Source organism: Trichoderma virens, assembly GCF_000170995.1.
Source record: "Trichoderma virens Gv29-8 chromosome Unknown TRIVIscaffold_3, whole genome shotgun sequence".
NCBI classification, from domain to species: domain Eukaryota; kingdom Fungi; phylum Ascomycota; class Sordariomycetes; order Hypocreales; family Hypocreaceae; genus Trichoderma; species Trichoderma virens.
In genome coordinates this window covers 616-24,453 of record NW_014013746.1, presented here as the reverse complement: position 1 = coordinate 24,453, position 23,838 = coordinate 616, and the positions used below count along the sequence as shown (strand labels likewise).

Genomic DNA, 23,838 nt, shown 5'->3' with positions numbered 1-23,838 from the left:
GCTCCGCTTATAAGTTGCCAGCTGCCCAAAGTCGACGCTGGCGCTTTAGGTCTTGTAATATTATGGAGATTTAATTAGTAAGTGCAGTTACTTACCTAGTCGATTAACCTTATTTCTTGTACCAAGGTTATGTTAGGGTTACTGATATCAGTTATCACCTCTATCGCAACTGCCTCCAAACACGTTCGGGGCCATTCTATACATTGCTGCACCCGTCTGAAGCAAGAGGAGAATTGTATTACTAACTTCACCTAGAATCTAGCTTTTAAAGTTAAGATTTATAATATTCTTGATATGGAATCATGCAGCAAGACATTTGTGAATGGAGATGATATCTGCAAGTGCGCTAGCATAACACTTTAGCAGAACCTATACTTGCAGGCTGATAAATCAAGTTATGGTAATAGTGTTTAATAATGTCATATGTAATGAGGTAATAATCATCTATTAATCCGCGGACTGATATATATATAGGCACTTTATTCTGCATCTCCAATAATCCTAATATTGACACAACAGTAGATACTCTCACTGATCAATTTATTATTTCTACAATCTCTCCCCATTTAGTCAATCAAATTTACAACTGAGCTAATATGTCCAGCAATACAGTCTATTTGGTTACAGGCACCAACAGGGGTAACAATAAATGTGAAGCAAGGCTATTCTAGCAAATTAATGACATTTCTATTTTCCAGGTATTGGGAGGTATATTGTCGCTTCTCTAGTTAAGCGTCCCAACACAACAGTTATCGCCACTGTTCGTGACCCTAAGTTCGTCTTTACGGATATTAATCCGCACGCGACCAGCAAGCTCGTTACCTTCCCCCTTGATGATGATGTCCTGGAGATCAACTTTGACAGTCTGTCCTCTCGTTTACTTGAGATAGTGGATCATCTTGATATTGTCATCGCAAATGCTGGTTATTCTAGCGGCTTCAAGCATATCAAAGAGACGACTGCTGATGAGATCGCTACTGACTTTCAAGTTAACACCATCGGTGTTGTGAAACTCTTCTTTGCCACCCGGGATCTACTATCGAAGAGCAAGGCCGGTGAGGCAGGCAAGAAGTTTATTGTTGCCAGCAGCCACCTTGGCAGTATCTCCGATCATCCAAATGTCCCTAGCGCATCATACAGCATTAGCAAGGCAGCAGTTAACCAGTTCGCAAAGATGGCCAGTATCGAGTTCAAACACGAGGGTCTGAAGATTGGCATTCTTCATCCGGGGTGAGTAACACAAATTCCCCTCTTTGGAGACGTCCATTACACTACCCTAATAACTATGTATGTTAATTATATATACTATTATAGTTGGGTTAAAACCTCCATGGGTCAGGCACTTGCGGATGCGCTCAACCAGAAGGAGCCGACGATGACTACAGAGGAGAGTGCTCAAAGAGTGATCAAAATCGTGAGTTCTGAATAAGTCAATGTTTTAACGCCGAGCTAATATCTATGTCACTCCTAGACTGATGAGCTGAATCTCGAAACCTCTGGTACCTTCTTCGACAGTGATGGCTCAGTCATTGCGTGGTAAGGTGCCTGGCGAATCACTAATGATTGAAATTTAAGAGTTTTTGTGTAATTAGCTCCAGTATGGAGTATAGATCTTATAGCAGATAAACCATTATCCGTTACGTATATAGTTTAAGTGAATCAATAATAGGATAAACTCGAATGAACTTTATTTGTACAGATCTATACTGCACATGTTTATTATTTTGCAAAACTCGGCGAATCATGAGCTGCTCTTATTATACTTGCCTAATCATAAAGTTGATGATATTTGCGACAGGGAGCAACAGAATCCCGTATTTTCTAATGGACATGGTGGTATGTACTCACAAGCCATGGCAATCCCTTGACGAAGGTGACCACGACATATCTCATAAGGCCTACCGTGAAAAGCAGCAACAAAAAAAAAACATACAACAGCCGGTGTTCGCCAGTGGTCACCCACCTGACTACTAATCTGCCTCTCATTAGGTTGACTGTAGGAGAGCGGACGGGATCCCGTATATTCTAATGGATATGGTCGTATGTGCTTCATCAGAGAGGCAATCCAGTTTATCTAGACAAGTTGACTAAAGACATCAGTAGGTCAAAAAAGCAAAAACATACAACAGCCGGTGTTCGCTGATGGTCACCCACTCAACTACTAATCTGCCGGTTAGAGGCTTGTCTATGGGGGAGCAGACGGGACCCCGAATTCTCCTCTACCTATGGTCGTATGTACTAGAAATTAGACTTTTTTAGTATATATCACTATGCTTCTCTAAGCAGGCGACAGCCCAAAAAATAAGCAAAAATAAGCAGAAAGCTCGATCCAGCTCGGAAGGTAATTCTAGGATAGATAATTAGTCTCAACATGATTCTTGTTTAAAAAAAAAGATGACTAGCATACATAGGCTATTCGTCTCTTGGTTTCCCCACAGCACACCGTCTCACTGCTTCAAAGGGTGACTCACCGCTACTGATTACTGGGTATAATTACTGACCAAACTGCCCTTCATTATTATCTCTTACCCATCCCCAACAATATCGTGTTGTCTTCAACCTGCAAATTCGACAGAAATCTTTTCAGAGTTTTTATCATTATGCCTTCCAACGAGACTGTCCAGCCACTGACAGGTGCTACTCAACCACCTAATAAGTCTCTTAACCTACCAAAGGCAAAAATCATTGTGGCATCATCATCTCTGGCAGACAATTCAGTGCTATTGGAGTACATGGCTGGCTTCATTAACCGTTCTTATCATTCTAATTACGACGGTTTGGTAGACACAAAAAAGCACATTCGCACATCTGCTTCAGAACTAAGCCAAAAGATCCGTGACCACCAAATAGCGATTGCGTGGAAGCCGTCCTCTGACCCAGACAAAGAGATAGCTGAGGATATAATTGGCTGTGTGAGCATAGAGCTGATTGGACCTAGCATGGGTAACCTCGGCCTACTTACATGCCACCTTGAGCATCGTGGTACTAGAGTTGGTCAACAGCTTATGGAGTTCGCAGAGAGTTGGGCGAGAAGTTTGGGGGCTGAAGAAATGCAGCTTGAGATTTTAGTGCCAGATGGATGGGAACACGAAGAAAATTCACGGGTCGTGCGGTGGTATGAACGTCGTGGATATAAGCTATGCAGGGTTGCTGAAACTTCTGAAATTATTGAATGGCTAGCAACTGTAGTTACAGGGCCAACGAAGATGAGGATATATCGCAAAAAGCTTGAAGGACATTCCAATTGAATAGAAGTTTTCATCCCAACTGATACAGCTAGTTAAATATCGGGGGGGGGGGGGGGGGCAACTGTTCCTCGTTTGATGCGTCAATCGGGTACACCATAGGTGCTAAGATCCTTCAGGCGACATGCCATTTTATGAGATTGGCGCTCCTTTTCCAGCCAAGGTTGCATAATACAAGTGCGTTTCAGCGCCGATGATCATTCGACCATCACCCGCGAATTGGAAGTTAGCTGAAGTCTCGCCGAGAAATATCTTACCCAGCAGAGTTCCTGAGGGATTCCACACGTGAACGCCATCGCCACAGCCTGCATAAACATTGCCTTTAGAGTCGCAGTGAATTCCTATAAATATTAGTCAAGTTCCAATAAGTGTAAAAGAAAATATCAGCAATTACCGTCCACGATGCCGACTCCGGGATATGCAAACACCGTTCGGTGTTTAAACGTTCCATCTCTAGCTACTGTGTAACGATATCTAAAATTCAAGTTAGGAAAATTCATATTTTGAATTCATACCACATTTAGCAGTGAATTGGGATGGAGGGTTGTTCTCTTACATTGTTGAAGGTCCAGCGTTATCGTAACCTCGGAAAGCCTTACCAGCCCCTGTGTCTGTGATATAGGCATAGCGGCCCTCGGGAGAAAACGTGATGCCTACCCACTAGTGTAAGAAGAGTAAAATACGAAATGAATAGGTTGTCACTCACCATTACAATTTACAAATTCGTCTGCCACAACGGTAACAGCCCTTGTATCAGGGTTTAAACGATATACTTGGTTCGGAAGACCAGGTCTTGGTCGAAAGTCTTGCAGATAGCCATATACTGTGTCTGTAAAGTAAATGTGTTTGTTTTTGAAGTTAACCGCAACGTCATTGAGAGAGTTAAACTGGCGGCCGAAGTAATTATTGACGAGGACTTGGAGAGAGCCATCCGTTAATGTGGAACAGTTGTTTTCGGTACATAGTGTTGATATGGTACTCACTAGTGCTGTTGTAAGGCGGTACTGGATTGACAGCGAAGAGTGCTGGGGCAACGTCTGGACCCATTCCCTCACCTGTGAACAAAATAGTGCCCTTGTAGTTTGTCCCTCCTAGGAATAGTTAGCAGACATTGTGCTGTGAAGAAATGCAGTTTGTGATACGGATGCAAGCGTCAATGAGGCATACCGTTGGGATTAACGACAAGAGGCTCAGTGGGAACTACGTGAACTTGGACTTTACCAACGGCGTTCCGCTCGCTGGAGACGGCCATGGCTTCGTTCAGGGATACTTTTAAAATCAGGCTGGATTTCGTCAAGCCCGTCCCGGCTGCTAGAGGGCCGGCACTCTGGGCAAAGAAAACTTCATCCGTGGGAGGGTACCTGAATGTTTTGTAAGCGCCAGTGGTATTGGGATAGAAGATTTGACACTCATCTGACCATACTACGGCTTCATGGAATAGCGGGTCGGTGCCTGAATCGGCAATAAGTGTAAGAGTCGGATTTGACCCCAAAATATGAATGAAGTCTGGGTGATAAACGTGAAATGGCCGTTCTTTTAAGCTCTCCATTGTAGAGCCGGGAGGAATAAATTTCTATCAGTGGATCAATTAGACTCTCGATTTACCAAATAGATAGGCACGCAAATTTCACCTACTGAGGTAACGTTGGCAATGTTTTCTGGTGGCACTACCGCCATGGCTGCAAATGTTGATGGGTCAACAACTTGTACTTGGGATGGCAGTTCATCCAGCTCTTGGATAGAATTGCCTCCTTTGTAAGTTGTCATTATATCTTGAACGTCGAAAACGGCGTCCTTTACGGCGTCAGATGTAGCGACACCTATTGCGAAGGCTGCGGCTACAACAGCGACAATCCATGGCACATTTGAGCTTGCCGTATTTCTTTGCGACATTATGTCTAGATCTCAAGTCTATCCAACGGCCCGAGAACCTTGATGATTATTGCAAGTTGCGGAAGCTGAGCTGTGAACTATCTAGAGGATCAAAATTGTTCGCTGAGCGAGTGAGGGGGCCGTGAGGAGGTGAGAACTAATTCTAGCGTGGAAGTTACCCACTGATCAGCCAAGTTGTGCTACAAGTTGCACTCCGCTCATTTTGAGTTCCACAATATGGTCTTTGTACACCTAGAAGAAGATAGAGCCATCACAATTGTTAATTCCGCACTCGCAGGATGTAGACTATAAGAAGACATCGAAGCAATGCAATTTAAATTCTGGTTCAACTAAACTCCATTGCTATTGCTCCAGAATTGCTCTCTGCTGATCTGACCCCGCCATGTACGTTCACAGTTAGCTGTGCTAGTGACGAGAATGCAATGCCGGCAAGCATTCTAATAGACAAGCTGGAATTTTTCAAGTAACACAAAGTTTATCCAATGAATAAATATAGACTCCGTGAAATCGACCTACCTGCGCTACTGAGTTGGAGAGGGACTGCGTATTTCACAAGCGCACGTATTTCTGGCCATAGTACCCACAGCCATGCATGTAAGACTTAGATGCTCGGCCAATGAGACGTGCATCCTTCAATCCTTGGGCAGGCAGGAATGTAAGAGGTTACGGTCACTGGTTGCTCGGAATAGACTATAAAAATGCCTTGCAAGAAGCCATGAGAAGGTTCAGATTCTACATAAGAATGCTCCAATTGAGCTAGCGATAATCTGAGCCTTCTCACTATTTTTCTTCAGAATTTGCTAGTACATGTCATTAGCACCACTGCGCCGACAAGATTACCAGAACAAGAGAATCTAGCTAGAATAATTGCGAAAGCCTAGCCTTTTTTATCATGGATCCCGATACTGCAGCCAGATTCGAGACTCAGCAGCAGCAGCAGCCTTCACACTCGAGCCCTTTCTGGCTTGTACCCTTCAACAGGAACTTCTCATTTGTAGGGAGAAATGAAATTTTTACGGAGATTGATCGAGCGTTTGAGGTACAGGACGGCAATCAACCGAGAGTAGCGCTTTGCGGTCTTGGAGGCATAGGGTGAATCTACCCCTCTCTTTCTTCGCGACGATGTTCGTCTGACGCAATCTCTAGAAAATCTCAGGTAGCATTAGAATATTGCTATCGAAGACGCGGTAAAGATGCCAACTGCTCTATCTTCTGGGTAAACGCGGCCACAGTTGCTCGTTTTGAAGAGTCTCTCAACTACATTGCGAGTAAATGCGGTATAAACACCTCGGATGGCGCCAAATCCGATGCGGCACTACTTTTGAAGGACTGGCTCGAAGTTCAACATGTAGGACCGTGGCTAATGATCATTGATAATGTGGACGATGGGGATGCCTTCTTTCACGGAAAGATGACAGTCGGCAAAACTCCTTCCGAGTGCATTCCGAACTGCCAGAACGGGTCTTTGCTATTCACCACAAGGAGCCGCGACTTGGTCTTCGACGGAGCGAATCCCACACCCTCCGTCTCAATCCACGAGTTGGGTAAATCAGAAGGGCTGGATCTCGTAAGAAAGCAATTACGAAATAACGAGCCCGAAAACCTGATTTTTGAGCTACTTGAAGAACTCGAGTATATTCCCCTCGCCATCGCCCAAGCAATTGCCTTCATGGTAAAGAAGCAAATGACAGTTCAAGAATATCTAGAACAATATCGCAAGAGTGATACAGTTAAGGCAAAACTTCTTATCCATGATGGCTATGCGCAACCGGAAAATACCCTTGAGTCGGTAAGTAAGACATGGAAACTATCCTTCGAGTCCATACGGGACTCAAATCGAAAAGCAGCGGACTTGTTGTGTCTCATCAACTTCTTTCAACATCACGGAATTCCCGCTATTCTCTTGCATAATGGGGACGAAGTCGGGGAAGATTTCCATTTCCAGGAAGCTGCCGAGCTCTTGAAAGCTTTTTCGTTTATTGATGAGAGCGATTCAGTGTTTAGCACACATCGTCTCGTGCAATTGGCAACAAGGTGGTGGTTGGAAGAAGAGAAACCTCAGGAGGTAGACAAATGGGCTTTCGAAGCATTGAAGTCCATCGCATCTCAATTTCCCGAGCCATCATCACAACCAAAGCCGGAATACTTCAAAATTGGAGAAATGTTGCTTCCTCATGCCGAGTGGATCCTGCAGTATCAATTCAAGATGACCACAAAGGATTCTGAGATCATCCGAGCGAGGTTACTGGCTTCATCAGGAAGATATATTCATTGGAATGGAAACTATGACGAAGCACGATTAAGATTCCAACGATCTTTCGAAATAAATTTCGTCTATCTAGGCGAAAAGCATGTCGATACGTTGACTAGCATGGGATTACTGGGCTGGACTATCTCCGTTTTTGACCAGGATCTTTTAGGTCTTCCAATTCTCCAAAAGGTGGTGGAATTTCGGCGCGAAGTTCTTGGTGAAGATGACCCGAGGACAATTGACAGTTTGAGCGACCTTGCTACGGCTATTGCTTTGACAGGGGATTATGAAGAATCGGAGAGAATGCAGCGTGAAGCTTTGGCCCGCAGTGAACGTGTTCTCGGGTTGAAGAATAGTGATACCATGAACTGTATGTCTCATCTTGCCAATGTTCTAGACGAACAGGGTAAGCCTGAGGAAGCAGCAAAATTGCTGCATACTGTCTACGAGACCAAGAAAGAGTTGCTCGGAAATCTCCATCCAGATGTCCTCACTGCTGAGCATAATTTGGCCTTTATGCTTTGCCAAGATGACGAAAGAATAGACGAAGCTCTATCCATCTATCGTCGCAATTTGAGAAATAAGAGAGAAGTGCTTGGCCCGGCTCACAGCGAAACTCTTACAACAGCATATAATCTCATCACATACCTTGCCTTGAACGATAGAGTTTCAGAAGCAAGAGCGCTATGTGAGAAATATATAGCTGAGGCAAGAAATATTCCTCATAGGAATACCACGAGAACTCAGGAGTGGCTCACCAAGTTCGACGATATTCGAGATAGTATGACAGAAAGCGATGATCAATAGGTTGCTGTTCCAAGAGGACAGCTTGAAATGGATAAATGTAGCTGATGGAGATGGAATAGAATGCCCAAGTTTTCAATTAAACAATCACTTAACATCCTAGTGCCCGGGGGAGCAGATTCAATTTTTCCGAGGGCCAAATTGCAATGGATCACCTTGGGGAAGTTCTAGTCTCAATAACGCCTGTTTGAACATCTTCAGTCCTCCCACCACGGCAAATTCGGTCCGACTTGTTTGCTAGAGTCTGCTTGATAGGACTTAATGGATGTAACATGATTTCGAGTGTGCCACTCTCAAGTTACAGTATATTAGTTTAGTGCAAATCTATGTGCATTTTATGATCTTTCATCAATTCTCGTAGGTACCTATGATTATAATGCCTAATATTGAGCTTACATATCTGATACTTAACGCTATGGTTAAACAATGTCGTGAACCATTGGGTAACCCATTGATGCGTATATCAACAATATACTTAGATATATTATGTCCATTTTTACCTATCTATATCTGTCTATATCTGCTATGGCGACTTATGTCTGCTACATCTAAGACCACCCTTTACCCATTTCAATCATGGCAAACTATATCTCTACTATTTCCTGCACACGCCGTAATATCAAAGCCAATATTCTCTAACCCATAGATGCCAAATCATAGTATACCCTTGCTATTTGCACATAGTCGAGGGTTTATACGACGGAGTATGTAGAAGAGCCAACCCTAAATAGACACCTCTGCCTGCGGTGTAGATGTCTATTTTTTAGATAGATGAGCCTTTGGCCTTAATTCCTCGATGGGAAATAGCATTTTTATTAACCCGTAACTAAATTCGCTAAGGGGCTTACAGAGTGGCCTCAGTCAAATTGGGTTACCACTGGCCCATTACGCAGTTATGGCTGAGGTGTTTGGGAAAACTACATAATTACCACAGGTTTCTACTAGGTTACACCATCAAAACTGGTGCACGAGATACGCGTTAAATGCCACTTGTTCGCTAATATGGATACCAATGAAGAAACATTGCCGGAAACACAAGAGAAAAATCATGAGAGCACAGAAAGCCAATACACAAGATCTAAAACGCTAGAGACACACTAAATGTGGAGCTATGCAAAGCAGCGGATATTGATAGGAGACTGCTCGCGTGTTGCCTAGGGAGCTTTACGTAGGTGCGCATATATAACTACGGCGCTCCCAATCATCAGTCCTTTTTATATTCGTAATTGCTAGTTATCAGTATTCAAAGGAGCGCATTATCTCAAAATCAATATCAATAAAGTTGCGTGGCCTAGACGCATCTTAAAGATATATGTTGAGCGAGAAAAATACCCTTGGACAAGGCTCCCTTAACATCGAGCCCAACAGTGCACTAACAGCTGTAGCGTAATCCCTCCTAACACATATTTTATGCATCCATGACATACTAAGACAGCGCCCATACTTACGCAGTTCTCGCGACGTGTCTTGAATGCAGGCGAACTGATTCGACCATACTACAACACTAACGCTGTAAGGGAGTACGAGATATTCTCCATATGAGTAATATACATGTTTTGTATGAGGTCAGACCTGCTTAAGACGTTACTATAAGTCTCCTTCTTCAACCCGTCCAGATGGCAAGAAGGATTTGGACATCCATTCAATCCTTCTCGTTGCTTCTTTCCAATCCCCATCACGCGCACTTATCTATTGCCCACTTGAAAATCCACCATCGAGGCATGGCTGACTTCAGTCTTCGTCGCCTCTCAGAATGGCAGCCACAAAGCAAGACTATCCTGGCCTGGCCCGGCCTGGAGGGAATTCTACAAGACTATCCAGAAAGGTTGGCCAAGGCAACACACGAAGTGTCAACAATTGCCCAAGCTGTAGCCCACTTCCAAGGTGCCATTTTAGCTGTTGGCAGTGAGCGTTATGAAGAAGCCGAATCGTATTTTAAGGGAATCGGCACGCCTTTCCCAATCGAGCTCTATAAAATTGACGGTAAAAGCATGGACGTCTGGCTGAGAGACCTTGCTCCCACATTTGTTGTCAAATCGTCCGCCGGAGAAAAGGACAGCGTCGCTGGCCTTGACTGGAATTTTAACGGCTGGGGCAATAAGTATCTCACGCCTACAACTCAAGTATTCGCAAAGACATTCCTGAAAGACTATCACTTCGATCGAATCGAGACTTCCATTGTCACTGAAGGCGGCTCGCTTGAAACCGATGGCAATGGAACTCTTTTAATTACGGAAAGCTCAATTGTCAATGACAACAGAAACCCAGGAAAGTCTCGTGAAAAAATCGAGACTGAGCTCAAAGGCTATCTTGGCATCGACAAGATTATCTGGATCCCTGGCAGAAAGGGTATTGACTCGACAGACTGCCATATTGACGCCTTGGTTCGATTTGTTCGGCCAGGTATGTTGATCATAAGCAAGGCCAATGAGGTCAACCCGACCGAGTGGACTACCGTTTACGAAGAAGCTCTTGAGATTCTGAGCAGTGCCACTGATGCAAAAGGTCGACCATTCGAGATCGTTGAGGTAGAAGAGCCTGACGAAGAGGTCTTCGAGGGAGGCGGTGTTGGGGATGACCGTGCCGTGAGGAGCTACGTCAACTATCTGCTAGTCAATGGAGGGATCATCCTCCCTCAATTTGGCGACCCAGCTCATGATGCGGCGGCCATCAGGGCAGTGCAGGGGCTGTATGGCGATGAGAGGAGGATTTTTCCTGTTCTGATTGAAGAGCTGCCTCGACTAGGTGGTGGTGTTCACTGCACAACTCAGGAAGTTCCTATCAATCCATCAGGGGGAAGTATCATGAATTAGACGGATGCAATTTTTTATATCTAGGACATAGATAAATTGATTGATTGGCTGATGAATTTTAACCGTGTCTGACGGAAGCTCTTCATCGAGGCTCCCTTCATGCAATCAGTTTTCTCAAAGCTGACTCTTGTTGGCCCTCAACATCCCCAAGGCGCGCAACTTCCTGGCCCTATCAAATTCTGAGTTAGACAGCATAATGTAGATATTTAACCCCCACCAACTTACATTCTCCACCCTCACAATCGTTGGGAGACAGTTGATATTGTAAGGCGCACTGCGCCACTTGTTGCTCGGGCTCCCCCACTCCTCGCGGGTACCAGCGAGAATAAGGGTTGCCGAGGGCGCAGAATCTGCTCCAAAGACACTCTGAAGAGCTGGGAGAGCATTTCGGCAATCTGGACACCAGGATGGTTCACCAGACGCAAAGTAGACGACGTAGTGAGTATCGGCGGTTGAAGGCGGGGCATCGGCATTGATGAGAGGCATCTTGAAGCTTTGTGTGGCTGCTTGACTTGAAATAGTAAGTATTGTAGATGGAATGGGAATTGCTGAAACTATTTGAGAAAAGAACTCCGTGTTTATGGTGAGGAGCTTATAGTTCTGACGATGGCAAGTGGAATTCAGAGGAGAATGATTAGAAATTGACTCTAGACGATCACATGACGCTAAGCCAACTTCCCACAGAATTGCATCATTTGTCACGGCTTTGCGACTTACTTGAACCATATTTTTACGAAATCCCACATATTCAGATCCTTAAGCATAAGCTAGGCAATTTCCCGTTATTTTCAATGCATATGTCTTATATTCGGACGAAGTGTGTTTACCGGAACGAGCGGCCAGCCACTATGGATGCAACAAGAGCATTTCGTTTGGGCAAAATTTTCTCATCCAATTCATGTCAACTAGCCTTCGAACCAAATTTGTGACTTTGAACATTGATACAAGACCGTGGATTTCTGAATTTGGAGCATAAACTTCCTCCTAGCGAAATAAGGGACATATTTTCCAAAAATCTTGCACCGTACATGGCTGCATACCATTGGTCTAAGAAATATACCACGATCCATCTTAGTCTCGCTTCTGAATACGGGGGAAACTCAACCAAACTGCCGCAATCACGGCAATGAGCGCCAGGATAATGGGCTGCAAGACGGAAACACCCTTGTGGGATGCAATCGCGCCGATTATGAAGGGGAAAACCGTGCCTCCTGTTCCGCCCATAGCCATGGCAAATCCAATGGCGCTGACGTGGATGCGTTTGGGCAGAAGTTTGGCCGTCACCATGACAGCGCCTGGAAACATTGGGCCTAAGAAAAAGCCCAGAAAAGCGACTGCAACGGCAGAAACGACAAATTGGGGAACAAGCCAGAAAAGCAATTGGAGGCCAAGGCAGATCCCAAGGTAGATTGATAGGCAGAGTCTCTCGCCGAATCGCTCCGTCACGAATCCCAAGACGGCACGGCCAAGCGCCATGCCCGCCCAGAACCCTGAGCCTGAAATTCCAGATGCATAGGCCGAAGCATGGCGAACGCGGAGCATGAATGTGACGACCCAGCCTCCGAGACCAACTATATAGTGCATGAGTGTCAGTGTTGATGGGCGATACTATGCCACGGGACATCATGAAGTATATCTGCCACTTACCCTCCACGCCCATGTAGGCAAAGAAAAAGAGTGCGCAAAGCCAAGTGACTTTCGACTTCATTGCCTCGCGAGTACCTGCGCCAGCAGCACCGGCATCTGCATTTTCGTGGGCATGCTCCTCCTGGTACACGGCGCCTGTTTTGTCCCAGAAGACCATGACGAGCCCAGCAAATTCCAGACCAGACATGCCAATCTGCATATGGAGAGTCATTCTTAGAGTTGGTGCTACAAGCTCGTCCGTAGCAAGAGACTTACCATCAGATAGTAGAAAGTATACCAAGGAAGACCACCCTTGACGACCATTGAGGTAGCAATGAGCGGCGAAAACAAAGCGCCAAGCGAATAGCACGAATGTAGAAAACCTTGGATCGTATTTGCTTTGTCCATGGCGCCGACCCAGGCACAGAAACAGGCATCCGTCAGACCGTTGCCAAATCCGCTGATGGCATTGCACACAACGAGAGCGGGATATGGGGGGTGCGAGGCCAAGATTGCAAACGTGATGAGATGGCATATGGGCGCCATGATGGCCACGCCTCGCTGGCCGAACCGGACATGGATGCGGGCATTGGTAAAACCAGCGATGGAGTAGCCAACGAAGGGAGTAAGAAAGATTAGGGATATGACGGTGTAACTGAGATTATAATACTCTTCGAGCTATTGAAGTGGATGAGTATGAGTAAAATGTCCAAAAGGCCAGGGATAAATGTTGGGCGGCATAGTCACTTACATATGGGATTAAAGCCTAGATAGATATAAAGATATCACACATCAATATTGCAATATTCTGCAAATCGGTACTGAAAAGAAGCAAGGTCCTCTTACACCAACTGCAGCGTCGTTCATCCCCGCAATGGCAAAGGATACAAACGCAAACGCAAGCCGGCCAATATTCTTGACAGGCCGATTCCACCTCTCAACCTCCGCCAGGGCATCTGGCGGTGGCTCGCCACCGTCACCACCGTCTGAAACATGTGGTGCCGCCTCTACGTGAGACGCCTCTTTGGACTCGGCGCCGATTTGGCGGCCGGAAGAGCTGCTGGGGCCGAGATGCCGGAGTTCGATGTTCTCCCCGGCGGGTTGTGTTTCAACTTCGACAGTTGTTGTGGTTGACATAATGATTTTCCTAATTGAGAGATTTAAGATACCCTGGCGTCTATTGTCGTGCGTTTGTTCTTCTTTTTATTGATGACTTCATGAATTATGTGCTGAAGAAGCACAGAGGGTACGCCCTGTTGCGAGCCGCGATCGGCGATTGAATGCGGAGTCGACATAAGCTTGGCCCGTGATTTAAACCGAAGCCCGATTAACTCGCCACGGCTAATGGCCATTGCCACCAAAGTGCACGGGCGGCCATATGTGTGTTTGTTGATCTGGCGAACGGTTTCTGTTCTTTTCTTTTCTTTTTCTTCTTTCCTGTTTTTCTCTTTTCTGAAAGACTCTGAGAAGAATTTTGGATTTCTTTTCTTCATCTGTTATTAATTAATACTGCAGGGTTGAGTTGGTAGCAATTGACGACTACAAAGATTCATAGCACACTCAAGTAGTATTGACCTCACTGTATCGGGTACACAAGCTTACAATTGATTCAGTAGGCAGCTCAATTAAGCCAGCCGCTGCTAGCCTAATCAGTTATATTCTGAAAGTAAGATGTGACAACCCTTCTAGAACTAGGCCTTTACTCGTCTCCTCATGCTGCTTTGGATCTCGCAATACGAAACTTGTAGGCGTCGCAGATCAACCAATGGCGAAACCCGCGTACGAATTAGGATGAAAAAGAAACTGATTGCGCTGAAGCCAGTAGCGTCTGGAACAAACACACTCCAGTCGCCTTGCCGTTGTGGCGCAATTTATGCTTGTCCCTGGTGCCGAGACTAGAAAGCTTTGAGGTAAGCGCTCACTGTTGCTCGGCATATGAGCAAATCACCATCAGAGAACTTCTGAGTCAAGGCATTCCATTGAAGAATCACTACAACCCGAATAGACAGACGTGCTTGCGCAGGTGTAGTAGCTTCTGCAGGAGCTCCCAGGCCAAGCAGCGAGCTGCGTTAACCAGATATTGCAACAGATTGGCTGGTTCATATTTGGAAGAGAATCACTCAAAATGACAATACCCGGCCAGAGGCCAGATGAAATGCCGAGAAAATCCCTTCTGGCGGCTTCGGAAATATATGTAGTTTACCGAGCCAACTAGCATCTGCCCTCATCTTTACGAACTATTACTGCCCTGTTGCAATCCTGGTATGGCATGCAGGGTTCCAGGGGCATGTACAGGCACTTGGCTTGGTGCTCCGTATTAATTACCGCAAACATCACCCCATCTGTGCGTGCTGAGGATGTTTCTCCAAGCCCGGTGCCTGCGTCCATCAGACATTTTCTTAGTCTTTGTGCATACCTGTATGCAGGTAGTATTTTAATATGGTAAGCTTTTTCTTTTTCTTTTTGAATGTTTCATCTAAAGCATGAGCACACTGAGTACGTAGTGGCATTGGCTCTGCTAGTCTGCCGGGGAATCCAACCTGGTTTCCTATCGCATGTCTTCTCTATACAATAAAACAAGTATATGCAAATGCCGTGCTTGCATATGCTCGGTATCGAGCTCAGTAAGGATCCGTTGTTATTGACAGATCATTTCACCTCTTCCAGACGCTCCCTGCACAAACATGGGTAGGGTCAGTGGAAGTATCCGCTCTTCGATACGTCGTGGGATCAGAAATCCGTATATTCCGTGGATACACTACGAGAAATCAACGCAAATGATGAAATACCACAGGGTGCAGAATAATTATACAAAAGAAACACCTGAGTGAGATTAAATATTCACGGAAATTGTATTAACATATTCAGCGAGCTAGGTCAATCGATTAGCCGTGAATTCAGAGCTCTATTCACTGTGATCTCATTACAGAGCCGGCTGTGCTAGCCAGTGTATCTGCGCCGATACTAGGCTCACCCCTCTATTGTTTTGTATACGAAAGAGAAAAGTTGTTCCGGAAGGGAAATTTATACTTCCCGAAGACAAAGAAAGGAGAACCATGTTTGCCGAACCGTGCATATTTGGGTGTAGGTGGTAGTAAGGCGACGGCTATGCGTAATGCCCGTCATGCACAACGTATGGCCAATCGCGAATCTTACTCGTTTAGCAAATAACAGGCATTCCAGCGGACGACTAACCAGTCATCAAAATATAGAGTACTAGGTACATTAAGCGTACGCCGTGAAGGCAGGCATGGAATTGAACCGGACATTCATCCGTTCACTCCATAATAAACGAGAGTAGCCAATTATCTGAGAAAGCATCCCATCTACCATACAAATGTCCTTCTTGGGTTATCGGATCATGTCCGCGTGCCTGTGGGGTGTTTAATAACTGTCTATCTTGGCCTATTGCTAACCACTTCTGTACGCGGACAGTCTCCACTGGTTGTCTTTGGAGGTCTACATAGGGTGTGATCCAACTCATCTAGTTTTCCAGGCCGACTAATTAGCCAGTTACTTCTGACTAGTAAAATTAGTGGAGATAGGAACTTATACCTTAATGATCTTAGTTATTAAACTAAGCTAAAACGATTAAGATAACTCTTACCGCTTTAATAAGGCTTTTAAAATAAACTAACTGCCCTATAAAGCTAAAAATAAAAGGTATTTTAAAATATAAAATAATTTTACTGTATTTTAAATTACTATAAGTTAAATAATAAAAAACTTATCGCAAAGTGACTCTTAAAGGACATTAAATTAATAATCTAATAGTTAAATAATATTTTTTTTTAATTTTTTATTTAAAAAAAGGTATAAAAAATAACTAAATTTAATAAAAAAAATCTATTTATAATATACTTTTAAATATTTATTAATATAGTTAAAAATATATTATTTAAAATATTATTAAAAATTTAAAATAGTAAAATATAAATATTAAAATTTAAAGAATTTTTAATAAATATTTAAAAAAATAAAGGCTTTATTAAATATAAATTATAATATTAATATTAAAAAATTAAAAATAAATAAATAAAATAAAATATTAATAATAAAAAAATATTATTTTTATAATTATAAAGTTATTATTAATAGTCTTTTTATTAATAAAAGTATTATAATTAAAAGTTAAAAAAAGATTTTTTTTAATAAATAATTAGCTTTTTAATTTATTTTAAAAATAAATAATAATAAAGGCTTTATTTAAATTAATAAAAATAAAAATTTAAAGAAAGATATTATTATTTATAATTTATTTAATAAAAAAATAAAAGATTTATTTTTTATTTTTAATTTTTTTAATAAAAAAAGTAAAAAAAATATAAAAAAAAATATTAAATTTATAATTAATTAATAATTAAAATAAAATAATTTTTTTAATATAATTATTAATAAAATTATTATTATTATAGGGTTTAAAAACGTTAGTATAGTTAATTATAGGAGGAAAAAAAAAAAAAAAAAATTAAATATATGTGACGAACCAGGTCCTATATGTTAGTATAGGTTAGCTGTTCCCAAAGGACAAACCTCTAGGCTTTAGGTTTATGTTGGCGGAGCAGTTAGATTGGTTACGGGCGTTATTTTATTAATATTACGTAGCTAGTAGATGTAGTAGTTAAATCTAATCTAATTATTATGTTAATAACTGGCTATTTAAGCTATTTAAATAAGTGTAAAAACGTAAACTTATATATTTAGTTATATATTTTGGAATTAATAAGGATTAATATTGATTTATATCGATCCTGTTGTGCGTTGATGGAATTAACGCCGATTTTTATTGACCCTATATTAATTAGTATATTAGTCTTATGATTATTTAAGAGCGCCTACCCTATAGGCCTATTGTTGCAACTATAAAAGCTAGGTTGTAATATGATACTCCCTCTCTGTTGGTTTTACCCTTAAGACTAGGCTGTCTAGCGTATAAGTACCTACACCCTTTGCTTTCTTTAGTGAGTGTTTCTTTCTTTTATAATAGTATCCTTATGTTAATAAAATAACTTCTTGCGTTTAGAAATCTGCTAATTTATTTAATTATAAAGTAAAGAAAAAAAAACTTAATAAAAGTGTGGCCTTTACTGTATTTATTTTATTAAGATCCGTTGAAATAAAACTTTATTTTTATTGTAAAAAGTGAGGCTTTTAATATTTTATATTTAAAGAGGACTTAAGTTACTGTTTAAAATGTATTAAGGATTATAAGTCTTATTGTAAGGTATTTTTTATACTTTAGTAATTATTATGTATTTTGCATTGTTGTAATTAGTTTAATAATAAAGTTAAGGCTGCTGAAGAGGAGATTGTAAATTTTATAGTTAAAGTTATTTATTTTTAAAAATAATAAAAGGAATAGTCTGAAAAGGCAGTATATGCAGTGTCCTGCAGTATTAATAATTTAAAGGAGTTAGATTAGGTTAAAAGAGCAGAGTGTAAAATGGCGGAGGCCGCTTATTAAGTTGCAGCTTTATTACTTAATCTAACTAATTCTGTAATCTTAGATTCTGCAGTTAACGCTATTAACTAAAGTACTTTTAATTCTTTTTTATTAACCTTTTTAGGTTTAGCTTTCAATAGAAACTATTAAAAAGGTTCTTTAAGTATTTAAGATATTTAATAGGTTTTTATGTATTTTTAGCGTTATTATAATTTTTTTATTTTACTAGGTATTTAAGTTGTTAGGTTTTTTTATTGAATTTTATTATAGTAAGTTTTTTAACGTTATATTTAAGTTCTTTACCTTTAATAATAATTTTATCTTTTATAACCTTTTTTATTTTTTTATTTATTAATGCTTTTTTTAATAATAAAATGTAAAATATTAGGTATATTAACTGTCTTTGTTTTCCTTTTTATACTAAAAGGTCGAGTTTATAGTTAATAGTGCTGATTTTTTTTAAGATTTTATATAGCTTAAGCTTCTTAAAATTAAGCTTATTGTTTAGCTGGTTTATTTTAATATTTACTATATTTTTGTTTTTAGAGTATTAGAGTAAATAGACTATATTTCTTTTCTAAAGGGTTAGTCCTTTAATCTTTTGTATATTAGTAAATTTACTTATTCTTTTTTATATAAATTTAAGCTATATCTGTAGTTTATTGTATAGTTTTTTAATGTTATTAGCTATAATAATAGCTTTTTGCGTATTTTTTCTTTTCCTTAGTAGTTTATAAATATTTAGCTTAAATTTATAATTTACGTAAAACAGTAAGTATTTTATTAATTCTATTAGTATACTATTATAAAAGATTTATATAATAGGTAAAAGTTTAACTTAATTGTTTTAATTAAAGTTAATATAACTTTTTAAGTATATTTTAATAATTTAGTTAATTTTTTCCGTCTGTCTATTTGTTTATAGGTAATAAGCAGTGCTGAGTTTATAGTTTAGTCCTAGCTGTACTATAAGTGATTGTTAGAACTTAAAGGTAAATATTATTCTTTTATTTAAGATAATCTCGTTTAGTAATCTATAGTTAGCGTAAATATATTTAATAAACTAATATATTAAGTTTTTAGTAATGCTATTTTTTTTCTATAGGATAAAGTATATTATTTTTGTAAATTAGTCGACGATTATAAAGATTATATTTTAAGTGTTTTTTGTTATAGGTTTTTTAGAAGGTGGTAATTTTACAATATAGTTAAAAGAGATTAACTTTTAAGTATATATTAGAACTGGTAAAGGTTGCAGTTTTCCATAAAGAAGGTATTACACTACTTTTACTTTTCTATATATAATATATTCTAAAACCATTTTCTATATTTATTTCTTAATTCCATTAAACTTATAATACCATTAAATTTATTAAATAGTTTTTTTTATTCCTTTATATTTATGTAGCTGATGTATGTAGATAATTTTAATTACTTTCTTTTTAAATTCCTTTAATACTTAAATAAGTCTGTTAAGTATTAGGTATTTTTAATCTATAGAGATATCTTTTAGATATTATTTTATAGTTTAGTCTTTAATATACTTTTTAATATTATTAAGTATTAGATTGTTTTTTTTAATGTAAAATATAGTATTTAGTGACTTTAGTTTAAGGTTTCTTTTATTATTAAACTATAGGGCTTATGCTTCTATAATAAATATCTCCTGGAAGTGATTAAGTTATTGGCTAAGAGTATTTACTCATCTATTTTCTAATTTTTTATAATATTTAATCTTAAGGTTAAAAACTAAAAGGTATTTTATATAATTGATTTATTTTTTTAAAAGTTCTTTTATTATAGTAAAGTAAGTAATGTTTTTATAGTCTATAAGAATTATAACTTTATACTTATTTTTTAAACAGTAGTGTCTTTAATATTATTTACTAAGTATAACTATAATTACTATAAATTCTTTATTATAAATTAAGTATTTAAGTTCTACTTTATATAGTTTTTCTAAAAAGTAGGTAATTAGTTTTAGTTTTTTTTTTTTATTAGGTTAGCTTAATACTCCTCCGATTATATAATTTAAAGTATTAGTTTTAATTATAATAGGTTTATTTAGATTAAATATAATAAGTACTGGTTTATTTATAAAAGCTTGCTTAAGTGTATTAAGGGCTTTTTGTATATTTAGTAGCTATATAAATTTTTAATCTTTTTTCGTAAGGTTTGTAAGTGGTGCGGTGATTTTTGTAAAGTTTTTAATAAATTATCGGTAATAGTTAGTTAATTTTAAAAAGCTTTATACTTCTTTAATATTATTTACTTTATTCTATAGGTTAATAGCCTTAAGTTTCTTAGGGTTTATTTTAACTTCTCTTAGGGTAATAATATATCTAAGAAAGGTAACCTTTTATATATAGAATTAATATTTTTCTAATTTTACTAGGAGTTTAGCGTTCTATAGTTTTTATAATATTTATGTAATATATTCTTTGTGCTTTTTAAGGGTCTTTAAGAAGATTAAGATATTATTGAGGTATATAATAATAAACTAATTAATAAATTTTTATAAAATATAGTTTATTATTTATTAAAAGGTTGTAGGTGTGTTAATTAGTCTAAAGGGTATAACTAAGTATTTAAATAACCTATATTACGTATAAAATACAGTTTTTTATTTATCTCCTGCTTTAATTTAAATGAGGTTATAAGCTTTTTTAAGGTTAAGTGCAGTAAATTACTTTACTTTAGTTAACTGGTCTTTGATTTCTGATATAAGTAGTAGTGGGGTTTTATCTTTTTTAGTAAGTTTATTTAGCTGTCGGTAGTTAATGTATAATTAAAGTTTTCTGTTTTTCTTAAGTATAAATATAACTGGGAATCTAAGTAAGGATTTAGATTTATAGATGTATTTTTTTACTTTTTATTTATTAATTTATTTTTATAATATAATAAATTCGGTTTCCGCTAAATTGTAAATTTTATAGAACTTAAGGAGTTTTCTATTAATTAAATCGATTTAATAGTCCCATTTACTATATTCTAGTAATCCAGTTTTAAGATTTTTACGAAATGCTTTTTTAAATTGGTAGTAGATAGTTAGAACCTTAAATAGCTGTTTTTCTAAAGGGTTTTTATTATTATTTATTATCCTAACTTTAGCTTATTTAAGCGCAGAGTTAAGTTCTCATAGGTCTTTTTATATTATGTTAAGTGTTTATCGTAGGCGTTTTTCTTTTACCTTTTCTCATTTATAATATATGACGAACCGTAAACCTATAGGTTAGTATAGGTTAGGATTTCCAAAGGACAAACCTAGATTCTGGTTTATATTAGCGGATAGGCTAGGCTGGACGTTTAAGTAATATAAATAATAATATCACTAACTAATAGAAAGTATTAAGTAAATTTAATTTAAACATTATATTTATAACTAGCTATTTAACTATTTTAAATAAACGTAAAGAAGTAAATGTTATATATTTAGTTAAATATATTTTAGTTAACTAAGGTTAACGGTTAACTTTCGTTAACTTATACTAGGTCGCTTTTAGTTAACGGTTGATTTATGTTAATTTTATTCTAATAGATCGCTTAGCCCATCTTTTTTCTAAGGTATATACCTTCTGTTGCAGCTATAAAATGTTAGGTTATAATACAATATCCCCCTTCTGTTAGTTTTATCCTTAAGGCCAGTTATAAAGCCCCTAGTACCCTTACATTAGTGTATAATTATAATTATTCCTTAATATATAACTTCTTTATTTACCTATTTATCTATATATTATAATTTATTCTATTTTTCCCTTTATATTTATTATACTAATAAAATGCCCATAGGGAAATGCACTAAACATTAAATACATATAACACCTTACCCTAAGCTTAATAAAAAATAAGCTAATTAAAATTAAAAAAAGTTAAGTATTTAGACTAAAGCTACAGAAGTTACAGCAATACTATATTCCCATTATTCTTCAGTGGGTATAGCTTATAAATATAAATATAGTATTTATTTAATTCGCTGTAATTAATATATTAAAATAAAGAAAATATATAATAGTAATACTATAGTATCTTTTTATAAATGTTCTTTATTATTTTTATTTTCTACGTTCTAACGTTATTTTAGTTATATAATTGCAGTGGGATTATAAAAAGTATAATAAGTAAAAGTATAAAGTGGCTGAGCAATTAGCTAAATGCTAACGCTAGGCTTTTAAGGCTTTAGCCCGTTTACAGTGTATTTATAAATTAAAGTAAAAGGTTAAGGATTATAGTAATAAGGTATTTTTACATAGTATAGAGTTATTAAATGCCTAGGATAGTATTATATAGCAGAAGTCTAACGCTGTCTTAAACACTTAATCCATTAATGCAGTTAATGTTTTTAATTTAAGCTTTTTTAATAAATATCTGCGGCCTAAAGGTATTATACCCTTAGCTTCTAGTAGATCTTCTTCTAAAACTCATTTAGGATTACCTAGGAATACATAAAGCTTTCTTTAGGTTCCCAGCTGTTAGTGTTTTAGTTATAATTTTTCTATTCCATTAAATATTAAAGTTTATTATTATTTTTATTTATTTTTAGTAATATTATTTTATTAACTTTATATTTAAGTTCTTTACCTTTAATAACAATTTTATCTTTAATAAATTCTCCGGTTTCTTTATCTATTAATGCTTTTTTTAATAGTAAGATATAAAATATTAAATATATTAGTTTTCTGCGTTTTCTTTATTATTTAAAAAGGTCTAGTTTATAATTATTTTCTCCGATTTTCTTTAAAATTTTATATAATTTAAACTTTTTAAAGTTAAGCTTATCGTTTAGCCGATTTATTTTAATATTAGCTTTTTTTTTACTATAGGTGTATTAGTAAAGGTAAACTATATCCCCCTCCTAAAGGTTTAGTCTCTTAAACTTTAATTCATCAGTATATTTAGCCATTTATTCCTTAATAAATTTAAGCTAGACTTATAGTTTATCGTAGAGTTTTTTTAGGTTATCTACCTAAATAATTACTAATTTTATATTTTCTCCCTTCCTTAGTAGTCTATAAACGTTAGGTTTAAATCTATAGTTTATGTAAAATAGTAAGTATTCTATAGACTTTAAGGGTATACTGTTATAAGAGAATTATACTATTAATAGTCTTTTTACCCAATCGTTTTACTTAAAATTAATATAATATTATAAATATACTTTAATAATTTAGTTAATTTTTTCTATTTATCTATCTATTTACAGATAGTAAGCTATACTAGCTTTATAGTTTATTTTTATTTTTACTATTAGGCTTTACTAATATTTGGATATAAACGTAGATCCTCTGTTAAAAATAATTTCTTTTAGTAGTCTGTGATTTACTGTAATATACTTCTGTAGTATATACACTAGTTTTTCAGCAGTGTTTCCTTTAATATAGGGGATGAAAAGCGTTATTTTTATTAGTCGGTTAACTATTATAAAGATACTATTAAATTTAACTTTTATTATAGGTTCTTTTAATACTGGTAGTTTAACGATATAGTTAAAGGAAATTAAGTCCTATAGTTATAGTAGTACTGGTAGTAGTTAAAGTTTACTGTAGGGTAAGTGTTAATTTACCTTTGTTTTAGTATATATTATACAGTAGTTAACTATTTCTTTAATAATTTTCTTTATTTTTTAAAATACATAGTATTATTATATTTATTATATTATTTTTCTAATTCCTTTATGTCTATATAGTAGATGCTTATAGACTAATTTAACTATTTCTTTTTATAGTTCTTCCAGTACTTAAATTTTCTAATTTCAGTATAGTAGTC

At 37.4% G+C, this 23,838-nt stretch overlaps 9 protein-coding genes across 9 annotated transcripts; 5 read left to right on the top strand and 4 right to left on the bottom strand.

Moving 5' to 3' along the window:
• Positions 1-596: 596 nt before the first annotated feature.
• Positions 597-1,540, top strand: TRIVIDRAFT_61793 (uncharacterized protein; the record flags this gene model as incomplete). The annotated part of the gene is made up of 4 exons (XM_014103816.1): positions 597-639; positions 699-1,230; positions 1,315-1,414; positions 1,472-1,540. 4 exons carry the CDS (start codon positions 597-599, stop codon positions 1,538-1,540), a joined length of 744 nt encoding a protein of 247 aa, XP_013959291.1.
• Positions 1,541-2,106: 566 nt separating this feature from the next.
• TRIVIDRAFT_144008 (uncharacterized protein) lies at positions 2,107-2,259 on the top strand (the record flags this gene model as incomplete). Its single annotated transcript, XM_014103815.1, has 1 exon — positions 2,107-2,259. A coding segment is annotated over one exon (153 nt), but the record flags the coding sequence as incomplete, so codon positions are not given.
• Positions 2,260-2,732: 473 nt separating this feature from the next.
• TRIVIDRAFT_143676 (uncharacterized protein) lies at positions 2,733-3,248 on the top strand (the record flags this gene model as incomplete). Its single annotated transcript, XM_014103814.1, has 1 exon — positions 2,733-3,248. One exon carries the CDS (start codon positions 2,733-2,735, stop codon positions 3,246-3,248), a length of 516 nt encoding a protein of 171 aa, XP_013959289.1.
• Positions 3,249-3,377: 129 nt separating this feature from the next.
• TRIVIDRAFT_72259 (uncharacterized protein) lies at positions 3,378-5,012 on the bottom strand (the record flags this gene model as incomplete). The annotated part of the gene is made up of 8 exons (XM_014103813.1): positions 3,378-3,586; positions 3,640-3,719; positions 3,802-3,898; positions 3,952-4,161; positions 4,229-4,336; positions 4,413-4,606; positions 4,664-4,818; positions 4,881-5,012. 8 exons carry the CDS (start codon positions 5,010-5,012, stop codon positions 3,378-3,380), a joined length of 1,185 nt encoding a protein of 394 aa, XP_013959288.1.
• A 1,045-nt stretch (positions 5,013-6,057) lies between these two features.
• On the top strand, positions 6,058-8,076 carry TRIVIDRAFT_133088 (uncharacterized protein; the record flags this gene model as incomplete). The annotated part of the gene is made up of 2 exons (XM_014103812.1): positions 6,058-6,230; positions 6,285-8,076. Coding segments are annotated over 2 exons (1,965 nt in total), but the record flags the coding sequence as incomplete, so codon positions are not given.
• Positions 8,077-9,944: 1,868 nt separating this feature from the next.
• On the top strand, positions 9,945-10,976 carry TRIVIDRAFT_127556 (uncharacterized protein; the record flags this gene model as incomplete). Its single annotated transcript, XM_014103811.1, has 1 exon — positions 9,945-10,976. A coding segment is annotated over one exon (1,032 nt), but the record flags the coding sequence as incomplete, so codon positions are not given.
• A 7-nt stretch (positions 10,977-10,983) lies between these two features.
• TRIVIDRAFT_81916 (uncharacterized protein) lies at positions 10,984-11,588 on the bottom strand (the record flags this gene model as incomplete). The annotated part of the gene is made up of 2 exons (XM_014103810.1): positions 10,984-11,175; positions 11,232-11,588. 2 exons carry the CDS (start codon positions 11,490-11,492, stop codon positions 11,104-11,106), a joined length of 333 nt encoding a protein of 110 aa, XP_013959285.1.
• A 489-nt stretch (positions 11,589-12,077) lies between these two features.
• On the bottom strand, positions 12,078-13,769 carry TRIVIDRAFT_61788 (uncharacterized protein; the record flags this gene model as incomplete). Its single annotated transcript, XM_014103809.1, has 5 exons — positions 12,078-12,577; positions 12,654-12,846; positions 12,909-13,310; positions 13,384-13,398; positions 13,479-13,769. The coding sequence occupies 5 exons, from the start codon at positions 13,767-13,769 to the stop codon at positions 12,078-12,080; spliced, it is 1,401 nt and encodes a 466-aa protein (XP_013959284.1).
• Positions 13,770-23,329: 9,560 nt separating this feature from the next.
• TRIVIDRAFT_145043 (uncharacterized protein) lies at positions 23,330-23,563 on the bottom strand (the record flags this gene model as incomplete). Its single annotated transcript, XM_014103808.1, has 1 exon — positions 23,330-23,563. A coding segment is annotated over one exon (234 nt), but the record flags the coding sequence as incomplete, so codon positions are not given.
• Positions 23,564-23,838: the final 275 nt, after the last annotated feature.